Source organism: Gopherus flavomarginatus, chromosome 5 (genome assembly GCF_025201925.1).
Source record: "Gopherus flavomarginatus isolate rGopFla2 chromosome 5, rGopFla2.mat.asm, whole genome shotgun sequence".
NCBI lineage: Eukaryota > Metazoa > Chordata > Testudines > Testudinidae > Gopherus > Gopherus flavomarginatus.
This window is the reverse complement of record NC_066621.1, coordinates 24,217,422-24,230,900: the sequence shown is the minus strand read 5'-3', so window position 1 is coordinate 24,230,900 and position 13,479 is coordinate 24,217,422. Positions and strand designations below refer to the sequence as shown.

General features: G+C 52.7%; 1 protein-coding gene across 1 annotated transcript in view; it reads left to right on the top strand.

Moving 5' to 3' along the window:
- The first annotated feature begins 398 nt into the window (after positions 1–398).
- The window catches only part of DENND2D (DENN domain containing 2D), a 30,886-nt gene continuing 17,805 nt past the window's right edge, over positions 399–13,479 (top strand). The window contains exons 1-4 of the mRNA XM_050956275.1: positions 399–538; positions 8,501–8,679; positions 9,484–9,596; positions 11,415–11,484. Of these exons, the coding sequence (XP_050812232.1) occupies positions 475–538; positions 8,501–8,679; positions 9,484–9,596; positions 11,415–11,484 (426 nt within the window). The 5' untranslated portion in view covers positions 399–474. The remainder of the gene's footprint in view (positions 539–8,500; positions 8,680–9,483; positions 9,597–11,414; positions 11,485–13,479) is intronic.

Genomic DNA, 13,479 nt, shown 5'->3' with positions numbered 1-13,479 from the left:
CTCAGTTTCCAAAGTGGGGCATCTGGGTCACAAGCTTCACTCCCTGGGGGGTCATGGCTCTGTCCTTCATCTAGGTCTGCAGCCAGCTCCCCAATGACTTGGTTCAGAGCCCTCCCCTCATCCCCAGGTATGCAGCTCCTCACCCCCTATCAGGGCTCTCCCACGTGTCCAGCCCCCCCATCCCGTCAGCTCCCTAGGTGTGCAACTCCCCTCCCGTCAGCCCCCCAGGTGTGCAGTGCTCTCCTCTCCCCAGGTATGCAGCTCCCCTCCCGTCAGCCCCCCCAGGTGTGCAGGGCCCCTCCCATCAGCCCCCTCCCCCCCCGCAGGTGTGCAGGGCTCCCCCCTCCCGAAAGCGAAAGCGGCGGCGGGAGCGAAGGCGGAAGCGCGGTGCCCGCTCCGGGCTGCAGAGGGACCTGCCGGCCGGGCGCCGCGCTCAGGGTCACAGCGGCTCCGAGGGGAGCTAGCGGAGCCGGCATGGCCGGGACTGGGATCGTCAGCTTCTTCCGAAACAGCGTGCGGCGCAGATCGGCTCGAAGAGGTGAGCGGGGCGGGGGGACCCCCCGAGCCCAGCCCCACCGCGGGCGATGGGACTCCGCGTCCTGCCTCTGGCCTCACTCCGGAGCCACTGCTGCCCCTGGCCTCCGCCGGGTCTCCCTGCCCCATTGCTGCTCCCCCCCACCAGCGTCTCCCTGTCCCATTCCCCCCACCATCCCGGCCGGGTCTCCCTGTCCCATTCCCTCCCCCCCGGCCGGGTTTTCCTGCCCCATTACTGCCCACCCCAGCCCCCGCCTCCGGGTCTCCCTGCCCCCCACTGTGCCTCTCTTCCCCCCGCCGGCCGGATCTCCCTGCCCCATTGCTGCCCTCCCCCCCCCGCCGGGTCTCCGTGCCCCCCAGGCGCTTGGCTTGGGACTCCTAGCTGTGCGGGAAGGCGGATCCGGGACTTTCCTGCGGGGGCAGCAGCCTGAGATTCCCGAGGCCGGCACGGGAAAGCAGCCCAGGTGCAGCTCTGGCCCTGAGCCAGGCAGAGCTCGGAAGGCAGGATCGGGCCCACTCCCGCTGTGACTGTGCCGCTGCGAAGGGGCGTTACGGGGGCTCTCTCTGCCCAACCCGCTTTGAATCCTGCCTGTCCGCGCACCTGCTGCCCCCAGCCCGGCACGATTTGGGTGGAGAGCTCACAGGAACTCCCACCCCCCTCGCCAAGTCTCCCTGGCCTGAGCTGCTGCGGTCATTCGCACCCCTGCAGAGCCCCACCTCCCCGATTCACACCTCTCCGCACTGGTGCAAGTGGCTGCCCAGGATGCAGGGGCAATGGACATTCTAGTTTTACACCCTGGAAATGCTGCTAGGACAAGCTATTAAACAGGGTATAGCATTCAAATGTGTGGTTCTTACATGCCCTAGTTACTAGAGAATCCCAGCCTGGCCCAGTCTGTCTTGTATTTGTTCGGTGAGATAGGGCTGTGCCACTCTCCTCGATTTACAGGTGGGAAACTGAGGCACAGAGCAATACAGCCACTCAGGACGAATTGAACTGAATGTGAGTCTCCTAAGTCCTAGCCCTAACTCCTGGCCCTATCGTGGCCTGGCTCTATCAGTTCTCAAGATGGTGGACCCTAAAATCAACTGGGAAAACATTCTGACCATCATTTGAAAACTGGGAGATGGCTTGCAAGATAATGTACCTTGAAATAGTCACTGGTCTCTGGATCGGGCAACAAGAGAGACCATTTTACAGGGTGTTTTTAGTGTCCCAGATACCTCAGGCTCTGTGCTGCCCGAATTCAAATGCCATGACTGATAGGAGTGGAGGCAAAGCTGACGGTCACCCCATCTGGTTTTCTCATCTGGTGTTTGCCATGTGGCGCCCAGGGAGTAGTGGACCCCAGGGGCCGCCTTGCCTGGAATCTGCATGCCTATCGTTCTAGTGCTCTGCGGGCACTGGAGCGACAAGCCCTTCGGCTCTTCTGAGGTAGGCTGCATTTGTTTTTTTTTGATCCTTGTCAAGTGTTGGTAGAGCTGTAGAAAACCCATTTCCTCTCCGCTAGGGCAGCTGTGTGTATGCACGTTGCAAACAGAGCATGAAACAAAATTCTGCTGCACCGCAAAAAGTGCCAAGAGAAATGGAACATTTTATGCAAATAGTAAAATATTAAGGTAATTCTGTGCTTAAGGGGCTGATGTTATCACAGCAGGAACCGCCTTGCTGAGCCGGAGTGAGCCTAGTAATTATTCCCAGTTCTGATCTCATGTAGACAAGGCAGAAAGTGTCCCTTCTGTACCCCCCCATGCCATGCTGGCGGGAGCCTGATGGGAGTGTGTGCTGGGCTTATCTATGCAGAGAAATTACACTGAGCTTAACTCGCTCAGTTCAGAAACCAGTTTAATGAAATCAGGGCAATTTCAGTGTCGATTGGGCCTCAGGGGCATCTTCCTCCCACACCCTCTCCCCTGAGGGTCATGCCACACTGTACCAGGAGAAAGAGGTGGAAATCAGCTGCAGCTGTTTGCTCCCAGTACCTGCTCACCCAGCCAAACAGACAGACTTCCCTTAGTGGGATGGAGTCTGGAGCCCAGTTCCCTCTCCCTGAGATGGTCACACTACTCACCTACCTGTCTCCCCGCACACACCCTCCTCATACCCAGTCTTCACCAGCCAGGCCTGTTCCCTCCCCTGCTTTCATATCATCATTGATGGAGAGATCCATCAGAACCACTCCCACCTCAGTAAGGAAAAACCTGCCCCCCACTTCACAAACTGATGGGGACCAGTTCTGGATGATGCATGATCAGCATGAACTCCCCTCGCCAGCCACCTCAGACCCAAAACCAGCAGGGCAGCCTCTGGGATTTGCTGGGGCGTGGGCAGAATGTTGGGTGAACGAGGAGATGTAGCAGCAGCACTAAATGTTTGTTGCAGAAGCTGAGACCTTCCCTTCCTGAGTCAGAGCCCTGTTCCATGGCTTCTGAGTAGGGTGACCATATTTCCCAAAAGGGAAAATGGGACACAGCATGGGGCTAGCTCGAACGCACTCCGCCTCCATGCGGGGCCGGCCTGAGCTGCTCCTCCCCCTCCACCCCCTGTCCATGTGCAGCTGGCCCATGCTGCTCACCTCCCAGGCCCCGGTGGGACAAGCCCAAGCCGCCTACTAACTCGGGGCCACTGCCCCCACCTCTGCCCATGTGGAGCTGGCCTGGCCGGAGCCACTCACCCAAGCCCGCCCTCCCTCCCCTCACGCTGGCATTACCTCCCGCACATTTCTCTGTGCCCCACTCAGGGTCACACCCCACTTTGGGGGCAAAACTGGGCATTTGTCCCATTTGCTCTTGCCAAAGTCAGGTTGGCGGGACAGGGTTTAAAAAAGGGACTGTCCCAGCCAAAAGGGGACATATGGTCACCCTACTTCTGAGTGGATTGGTTTGTGTTTCTGAAAGTGCTTTGGAGATCAAGGTCCCCGCAATAGATTTGTAGCCAGTCTCTCTAGCTCTGGTAATGGTGCCCATTGCCAGTCTCCACTTCTTTCCCACCACCCCGCCGGATTACCACCATGGCAATAGCCATGTGTCCCTTGCTGGAGTTCATGGCACACTTCTTATTCAGCACGCACGGGGCCCATTGGTTGACCTGTGTAACCAGTTTGGCCCAGTTTCCTTCCTCCCATCTCTCTGTATGGTAGGATGTCCTAGAGTGTAAGTCCTCTGGGCACTCTCATCTCCTACTGAGGCACTATGGGATAGATGCCCAGATTTTCCCAGCATGCACTGACACAAACCCAGCTGGCGTGGAAGGTATGAATAAGATCAGGTGGCTTTTATGACTGCCAAGCTGCTGCGTGGACACAGTGCTACTTGTAACCCGTTAAGATGATTCTCCCCCTAAAATCTCAGCTGCATTTGCAAGCGGATGGGCTCTAAAAGTGCAGCTGGTGCTATTTCCAGTTAGGGGTGTCGGGATTTCAGAAGGGAACCAATTATTAGTGCTTGGTCGCTTGGTAGCTGGTGGAGAGATTCAGACAGGTGCCGTCTTGGTCCTGCCAATATTAGAAGTGCTGTAGCTGGAGTGTATTTTAAGGTTAGACCAGGCAAAGCGTTAGCGAGGACATTTAGCCATAAGCATTCCTGCATTGGCTCCTCGGACATGGGCTGGGTGGGGCCTAATCAGGCTGTCTCTTCCCAGGTGGCAGCTATATTACTGGAAATCAGAGGATAATACTTGAATTCGGTCAGTAGGGTAGAAACCAGAACCTACTTTTAGCTGCAGCCTGCTGCTTGGCTGAGGGTGACCTTACCACAGGGAAGGTGCACTCCAATAGGAAGTGCAACCTTTTGACCATGGCAGCTCCCTCCCACAGCTGCTGTACACTGGCATGGAAATTTTCCTCCACTTCCAGTGCTCGCAGTTATGCCTGACCAGGCTGCTGTCCCAGCTTCCATCAGTACTCTGAGAGGAACATCGGTACCATCCAGGAGGAGCCTGGCTCCACCTTGCACCCAGCAAATCTATTCTCTTCCCGTAAAGGACACGCATCGTCTAGGTGCCTAGCAGGCGTGTCCCTGCTGCTTCTTTCCGAGGATGGAGCAGCAGCATAATTGCAGTTCTGCTCCGTGGTAAAGTCGCTCAGCAGCTGTGCCTTCCACGCTCACCTAGCGGGTGTGCAGGCCTGTCCTACAGCACTGGGGTGCGAGTGTATTACTCCTGGTGCTGCTGGTACCCGTCTAGCCCACTGCCTAAGGCAAACAGGTTTGATATTTGCACTGCAGGGCCAATGCAGGGACATTCTGCTTCCCCTGTGCGTCTGCTCATCCGTCACACTGGTTTGATTTTTTCCTCTCGTGTGTCAGCTTCCCTGTGTGAGGATTTGTCTCCCGAGTGAGCTTCCCTTTGCATTGAATGGGTTTGGGAAGACCATGGTGCAAAACCTCAGAGCAGGTGATGTCAATTTGGAAACAGATCTCCCCTCTCTTTTTGGAGGGGATCCTCCTACCCCTAGTCGCAGCTGGCAGGAGGCATTGGGGGGTTGGAGGGGGATAGTTGTGGGGCTGCTGCCTGAGTTGCACCTGTTTTGAGGATAAGGAAAGGCTGCCTGTTCTCAGCATCTTTCACTGCCTGGAACTAAAGAAGTAAAGGGATGAGGCTGTTGCCCGAAGAGGTCCTCTCCCTTCCCCCACGCAATCTGCTCCGTGTCGGTGCCGTGTACGCCGGAGAATGCAGGTGCAGCGGTCGGAGAACAGAGCGGAGGGGACGTTCGCAATGGGCACGTGCAGCACAGGACAAGAGGAGATAGGTAATAAAGGCAGCCAAACAGCGGGGCTCTGGGAGGATCCCAGGGACCAAGTCAAGATCACAAGGAACAAGAGTGGGCAGGGTGAGAAGGGAAGAAGGAGGGAAGGGAGGGAGAAACTTGTTTCAAAGCTGACTTGCTGCTGATGCTGGACTTCCCTGCGCGGAGGCCCTGGCTGTGCCTGGGACAATTGGGGGACTGGGCTAATGTGGTGTTTGGAACAGGCCCCAGTGTGTTACTGACAATATCAGGTCAAAGCGCCCAATAAGGAATGCACACGGCCCTCTTTGGAGTGCGTGCCCAGCGTGTGAGCAGTAGAAGACTGATGCCAGGCTACAAGGATGGCACTGCACCTTTGGGCCCCCTCTCACTGGAGAAGAGGAAGGTGGTTGTAACTGACCCATTAGACACCCCTCACCCTTCTGAGAGCCCATCCCCAAAGCTTGGGCAGAGGGAGAGGGTGGCAGCCAAGACCTTGTGCTCTGGGCAGAGGAGAAAGGGCTTCAGGGTGACTCACCATGCACCCAGTCCTCGCACCTATAGCTGGTCAGAGAGGAAGAGAGCCTCCATTAGATCAAAAGATTCCACCTCTACTTCATCTGGGCCAGAGCTGGGGGAACAATGCGTCTTTGGAATGATGGCCTCACATTTGGAGTCCAAGGTTGCCCTAAAGCTGCTTTGTACAAGTAGGGATGTGATGCTTGCTTAAAATAAGATGGATGCTACCAGCGAGAACGCAGGGCAGAGAGGCTCTTCTCTAAACCTGCCTCATATTCATCCCTTGCTGTCAGAGTGCTGTGAAAGGGGCAGACGTCAGGCCTGGGTGTCACTATACTGGCTGCATCCAAGGCTCCCATCTGCCCAACTCTACTGATGTCAGCTTGGATCAGAACTGGCAGTCCTACACTAGCAGGATATGAGACAACACGGGACCCTGGCGTACTGGCAGAGCTGTTGTTCATATGCTGCATGATGGGTATAGACGCTGGCCATGGAGGTTGTAACTCAGCTGAGATGTGGCCCCTGGAGGGAGTACACCTCCCAACTGTGCACTATTACTCATCTCTAGCAGTCGTTCCCCTCGTTCCCCCAAGAACGTTCTCAGGTCATTGAAGACAAAGCTGAGGATTCCAAGAAGACACAAGAATGGGCGAGTAGATCTAGAAATGTCACACTCGTTAATGCCTGTTGTGATAATTGGGCCTACCAATTTACCCTAGTTGCAATCTCAGTTGTAAAAGGTATATGAAAGTTCATAAAATGTTACTTTCCCTTAAGGTTTGTTGTTATAGGTTATTGCAGGGATCCACAACCTTTGGCCCATGGCCTGCCAGGGAAAGCTGCTGGCAGGCTGGGATGGTTTGTTTACCTGCAGCGTCTGCAGGTTCGGCAGATCACAGCTCCCACTGGCTGCGGTTTGCCGCTCCAGGCCAATGGAGGCTGTGGGAAGTTTTATCCTTGAGATCATGGGTCAGCTGTGCACCAGACTTACATTAACTTCCAGTAGCCAGAGTGTAGGGGAGCCCCCTCTCCTTATGCCAACCACAGGGCAGGGGGGTGATGTAGGAGCTGTTGCACCTGCTGTATGCTCCCGGATGTTTCCCCCTCCCAGGTCTGGCTATACCAGCTTTAGGGGCACTCTGTGCCAGAGGAGCAAAGCAGCCTAGTACATGGTCTGGAATGACAATTCCTCCCAGAGTGTGCAGTGCAGAACAGATACACTGCAGTAAATACGGCCCCATCATTTCATGATTTCTTGGTGCCCTAAAGTGCATTTGCCCCATGTGCTTTGCTGATCCTCTGCATACCTCCACCCCTGCATGATGTAACTTGTGGCTATTATTTCTGTTCTGTTGAGCCTTGTACTCGGGATGAGCAACCCTGCCCCACTCTGATAACCCTCTATTGTAGCCGCTTATCACCTGCTCTGCGGGCAATAAAACTCGAAAGTTAATGGCACAATCCAAATGATAACAGCCACGTACATCCTGGGATGAAGAGGTTAAAGGAGTTGGTGCTCATTGCATTGAAAGGACACCTGCTTTGTGTGCGCACACATTGTCTTGCGGGTCTGAAGGGGCCTGGCTGGGCTTGGTATAAAGTGCTAGGCAGGTCTGGGCTGGGTTAGTACCGGGATGGGAGACCATTGGCTATTCCAGGCTTTCTGTTTTGCAATAGCAAAGGCTGTTCTTCGTGACACTGAATGGAGAAAACAGCGTTAATACAAAACTCCCACGCTCCAGATAAGTGACATCTGGCTTCCTCACGGGGGGACACCCTGCACATTTGTGGCTTTAAAATACTGCCTTTGCTGATGGGCGGGGTCTCTGATGGACTTCGTACCTACTGGCTCTGCTGTGTTGGTGCCTGGCTCAGTCAGCCTGCTCTGTACTCCTTCAGGGCAAAGTGTAGAAGTTAAACAAGCAGCGACTGAGTGACCTGGAGAGCCCAAGTTTCTAGGTTACAATGTGAGAGTGACTCATGTAACCTTAAGAAATAACCCACATGGCTCGATACTGCAACTGTTTTTAACTTCCTTCTCTCCGGAAACTGCAGGGCAATTTTCACACCTGCTAGGATTTCCTTTTTCCCTTGGCAAATTTGTAAAAGCCCTTCCTGTTCTCCCCTGTTGGTATTAGCTCTTTTTGCAGCAGCAGCAGCCCTTGTCTGTTCCTTTCATGTCTGAACAGGGGACTTCTCTTTTCTCCTGTCACCTGTGCAGCAGGCAATTGAACTTGAAAGTTAATGGCACCATCCAAAATGATAACGGAGGTGGCCAAGTGCATCATGGGATGAATACATTATAGAAGTTGGTGTACGTTGCATTAGGATGAAAGCTGCTTCCTGTGCGAACACAGTGTCTTACGGGTGCAAAGGGGCCTCTGGATGTTCTTATTTGGAATTAGCTTAATCCAGTTTGGAAGTGGATTAAGCTCATTTTGAATAAAATTCTTCTATTCCAGAGTAAGATCCTGCATACAGGGAGTTAAGCATAATAGCTATTCCTGGTTTACATTTGCACACTGCCTTAATCTGAATTAACACCCCAGTATAGACAAGCCCACAGTCTGTTTCCTTGTTTGGTTGCCTCTCTTCTCCATTTCCGGTGCAGGTCCTGGTGCATTACCCCCTGCTCTCTGAGCCAACTGCATTCTGGTTCACTACAAAAAGCAACCCCACTGTCTGCCACATCACCATGCACCATAACTTTTGGGTTACAGATGTAAATCAGGACGCATCCCATGATGAAAGCAAATCTGAATCTGCAAGGAGGCCGGGAGAGCGAAGCCCCTTCTGCTACTCACCAGGACAGTTCTTCTTCGAATACCTCGTTGTGGTCTCCCTAAAGAAGAAATCAGGGAGTGATTATGAACCCAAGATAATCTACCAGTTCCCAAAGGTGAGGAGCCCTGTCCTGGTTACAGAATGTGCACGTATTTATTAGAAGTCACCTCTAAATCATCAGGGCTCTGGGCAGCCTGAGCATAGATTACAGCAGCCTGAGGCCATTTTAACTTAATCTGGGGGGACAAACTGAATCCCTGAGGGGCCAGAATATGGGAAGTGCAAAGGAGGCTGAGCACAGGCTCTCTCAATCAGAGCCGCAAACTCTTTTCTTCTGTCCCACCCACCCCACATCACCTAGCAGAATCCTCCCTGGGGGCGAGATGTAGCATGTGAAATTTCAGGAAATTGATCCCTTTTTGGCGAAAGGAGGAGAAAGGTTGAAAATCGTGCTTCTGAGGGGAGATTGGCTCTTGCCTTCCCTTGGGAGGGTCAGCCCAACTCCAGAATGCACCTCTGTTCATGGTCATGGTGCCTCCTTTTCAGCTTGAAAAGCTTCATTTTGGGCTGCATCAATACAGCTGAGTCTTGAGTCTGGTCTTGTTGCTCCCAACAGCTATGCTGCCCTTCTTGCTCAAAGCCTATGCTCCCCCCAGGGAGCGGTGGGCATGCTAGACTGGGGAATCCTCCTGTCCACCCTGGAGGAAGTCTAGGGAGATCAGGAACCAGTCAACTGTTGGACAACGGACTGGGTAATGACCTGCTCTTCCAGTCCTGGGGCCCTGCTCTGCTCTCCCGATGCACCACAGCCCTGACCCACACAGAGCCCAGCTAGAGAGTCCAGACTTGTTTCTCTTGTGCAGTGGCCGAAGCTGGATCCTCTTTTATTGTGATTTTACTTGTATCATTTTCATTTCAGCGCGAGAACTTACTGCGGGGTCAGAAGGAGGAGGAAGAGAGGCTGCTGCAAGCCATCCCCCTCTTCTGCTTCCCCGATGGCAATCACTGGGCCCCGCTCACGGAATACACCAGGTGACTCCCTGTTATGGTATAATTCCCCACTCTGAACCTTAGCGTCCAAAAGATGGGGTACCAGCATGAATTCCTCTAAGCTCAGTAACCAGCTTAGTACTTGTAGCGCTGCCACCAACCAGGAATTCCAGTGCCTGGTACACTCTGGTCCCCCCAAAAACCTGGCCCGGGGACCCCCAAGACCCAGACCCTCTGGATCTTAACACAAGGAAAGTAAACCCTTTCCCTCACCGTTGACTCTCCCAGGCTTCCCTCCCTGGGTTACCCCGAAAGATTACTGTGATTCAAACTCCTTGAATCTTAAAACAGAGAGGAAAATCCACCTTCCCCCCTCCTTCTCTCTCCCCCACCCAGACTCTCCCTGAGAGAGAAAGTAATCCTAACAGAGAGAAAATTAACCTTCCTTTCCCCTCACCAATTCCCTGGTGAATCCAGACCCAGTCCCCTGGGGTCTCACCAGAATAAAAAAAACAATCAGTTTCTTAAACAAGAAAAGCTTTTAATTAAAGAAAGAAAAACAGTAAAAATTATCTTTGTAAATTTAAGATGGAATATGTTACAGGGTCTTTCAGCTATAGACACTGGGAATACCCTCCCAGCCCAAGTATACAAGTACAAATTAAATCCTTTCAGCAAAATACAAATTTGAACTCCTTCCAGCCAAATACACATTTGCAAATAAAGAAAACAAACATAAGCCTAACTCGCCTTAGCTACCTAGTACTTACTATTTTGAATATATAAGAGAGATTGGAGAGAAACCTGGTTGCACGTCTGGTCACTCTCAGAACCCAGAGAGAACAACCAAACACTAACAGCACACACAAAAACTTCCCTCCCTCAAGATTTGAAAGTATCCTGTCCCCTGATTGGTCCTCTGGTCAGGTGACAGCCAGGCTCACTGAACTTGTTAACCCTTTACAGGCAAAAGAGACATGAAGTACTTCTGTTCTGTTAACCCTTAACTATCTGTTTATGACACTCCCTGATTAATATGGGCTAAGGGACCAGGCAGGGGCCCGTGGGCAGGGAGCGAGGAAGGGAAGGCGTGTCCTCGTGCTCCTTCCTACTGCCTGGATGTCACAGGAATCCAGTGAGCTGCTTGAATAGGGAGAATTTCCCTGCCTGGCTTCTGCAAAATCAAACCACTCCTGGCCGAGGTTTCACATTATTGGCTCTTAGCCATTGCAGTTTATCTGGCCAGGGTTAGTGCTTCATCATCCCACGCTGCTTGTTACTCACGGCTGAGCGTCTCTCCTCTAGAAGTTTAGTGGTCTGTTTATTTGTTCCTCTTGATAGTTGTTATTTATTGTGATAAGAATTATGCCTAGCTCTTATCAGGAGATCTCCAAGCGCTTTGCAAAGCAGGTCGGTGTCATTATCTCCATTTTACAGATGGGGAAACTGAGGTCCAGAGCAGGGTCATGACTTGCCCAAGGTCACCCAGCAGGCTGGTGGCAGAGCTGGGAATAGAACCCAGCTCTTCTGAGTCCCCATACGAGGCTCTGTCCACTAACCACACTGCCAGCCCATAGCACTTCAAAGCCCCAATCACGGGCCAGGCCCCCATTGTGCCTGCCCCAGGGTGCTGACAGTCTAAGTCAATGGACCTGACTGGTAATTAAGTGGAGGATCCAGCTGTTGGGAGGGTCAGTCACTGGCAGGGTCGGGGGCTAGGCTGCCATCTTGGGCAGTGCTGGTGAGGCTCTCCCCGCCCTCTTTTGCCCCGTCGCTCAGTGGCTCCCAGCTAAGCTCCTGCAGCTCTCGCATCTCGACCTTTAGCAGAGTAGTGGAAACACGTCTCTCCTTGTCTTTCAGTGAAACCTTTTCGTTTGTCCTGACCAACGTTGACGGCAGCAGAAAGATTGGCTACTGCCGGCGGCTGCTGGTGAGTATCCCTCGCTTTAAATAATCTAGTCTCATGCCGGCCCTTAGCGCCCTGAGCAGCCAGCTTGGCTGCAGTGCATCACCACCGCCCTGGGCAGTGTCAGGAGAGCAAGCCGAGCTGGGCTAGCCTCAGGGAACCGCTTACAGGAGACTCACTCTGCAGTTAGCTCTCAGGGGAAATCCTTGTGCCCAGCCCTGCTGTAGCTGCAGGCACGGCCTGACACCAGACAGAGAGGTGATCGGGGATGGGTGTGTGTGTGTGTGGTGAAGGGTAACCAGTGACAGGTGCAGGATGAGGGTGGGGGAAATGTGCAGAGGCAGGAGAAAGAAGAGGGCTGGTGGGACCTTGGTACTCACATCTAGTATGATGAAACTGCTGCACTCTTTCGTGGCCACCTTTGAGGGCCTGACTGGCTCAGAGGCAGGACAATGAGATATGGATGGTTACCTCTCGGGTGCTGGTTTGACTCCAGCCCAGTTCGACTGTGGTGGAAGACTTACCAGGGCCTCTGAACTGTGTATCGTGGTGTTGGTCACCTATAGTCAAGGCCCTGTGTTGTCCCAGGCAAGAGTCACCTAAATTCTGTGTGGAGATCACAAGATTCTTCAGCCTCTGGTTGAAATTTGGTGGCACTTTCAGATCAGCTTGATTTATCTGGAAGGTTTAGAACATAAGAACGACCACACTGGTTCAGACCAAAGGTCAGTCTAGCCCAGTGTCCCGTCTTCCAGCGGTGGCCAATGCCAGGTGCCCCAGGGGGAATGAACAGAACAGGTCATCATCAAGTGATCCATCCCCTGTTGGCCATTCCCAGCTTCTGGCAAACAATGGCTAGGGACTCCATCCTGGTTAATAGCCATGGATGGACCTATCCTCCATGAACTTATCTAGCTCTTTTTTGAACCCTACTATGGTCTTGGCCTTCACAACATCCTCTGGCAAGGAGTTCCACAGGCTGTGTGAACAAATACCTCTTTTTGTTTTTGTTTTAAACCTGCTCCCTATTAATTTCATTTGATGACCCCTAGGTCTTGTGTTATGAGAAGGAGTAAATAACACTTCCTTATTTACTTTCTCCACACCAGTTACGATTTTATAGATCTCTGTCATATCCCCCTTAGTCTCCTCTTTTCCAAGCTGAAAAGTCCCAATTTTATTAATTTCTCCTCATACGGAAGCTGTTTTCTGAACCTTTTTCAATTCCAATATATCTTTTTTGAAATGCATGCAGTATTTTTTTGAGATGCATGCACACCTGCATGCAGTATTCATTGAGAGTAATCCACACCCCTGAGCGACGTAAGTTACACCGACCTAAGCACCAGTGTAGAAAGCGCTATGCCAGCTGGACAGCCTCTCACAGAGGTGGAATAATTCAGTCGACGAGAGAACTCTCTCCTGTCGGATTTGAGCGTCTTTACCAGACGCGCTACAGCAGCGCAGCTGCGCCAATGCAGCATTTTAAGTGTAGACCTGCCCATAGCGTTCTAGGCCAGAAGGGACCCTCAGGTCAATCTAGTCTGATCTCCTGTATTTCACAAGCCACCACACACCACCGAGCCCCACAACCAGAATTAGCCCAGTTTGTTACAGCCCTCAGGAGGCTCAACTATTGGTGCGACTGGCAGAGAGTGGGAGGCTAGTAGTGCCTTCGGTTGTCTGCAGGCTCAGGAAAGCTGCAGAGTTTCGGTGACACTTAGTTCGTTTTCAAGCTTTTCTTCAAGCCCTTAAAGGCTAGGAGCACACCATCTTATTTTAATTTGGTGCTTAGATGCTGAAGCACAATCCTGCAGGCCAGGAATTGAGGTCCTGCCTCTACCCAGCACCAAGGCCCTGTTTGCTGTTCGTTCTATTCAAGGCCCGACATGATGTGATAGCAGAGATCGGTGTGTGCTGGGAATTGTGCTGCGCTGAAATCATTGCCTATTTGGTTCTCTTGAAATAACCCTAAAGATGTCCCCAGCAGGGAATACATAACGTGTCAGCCGGGGAGAC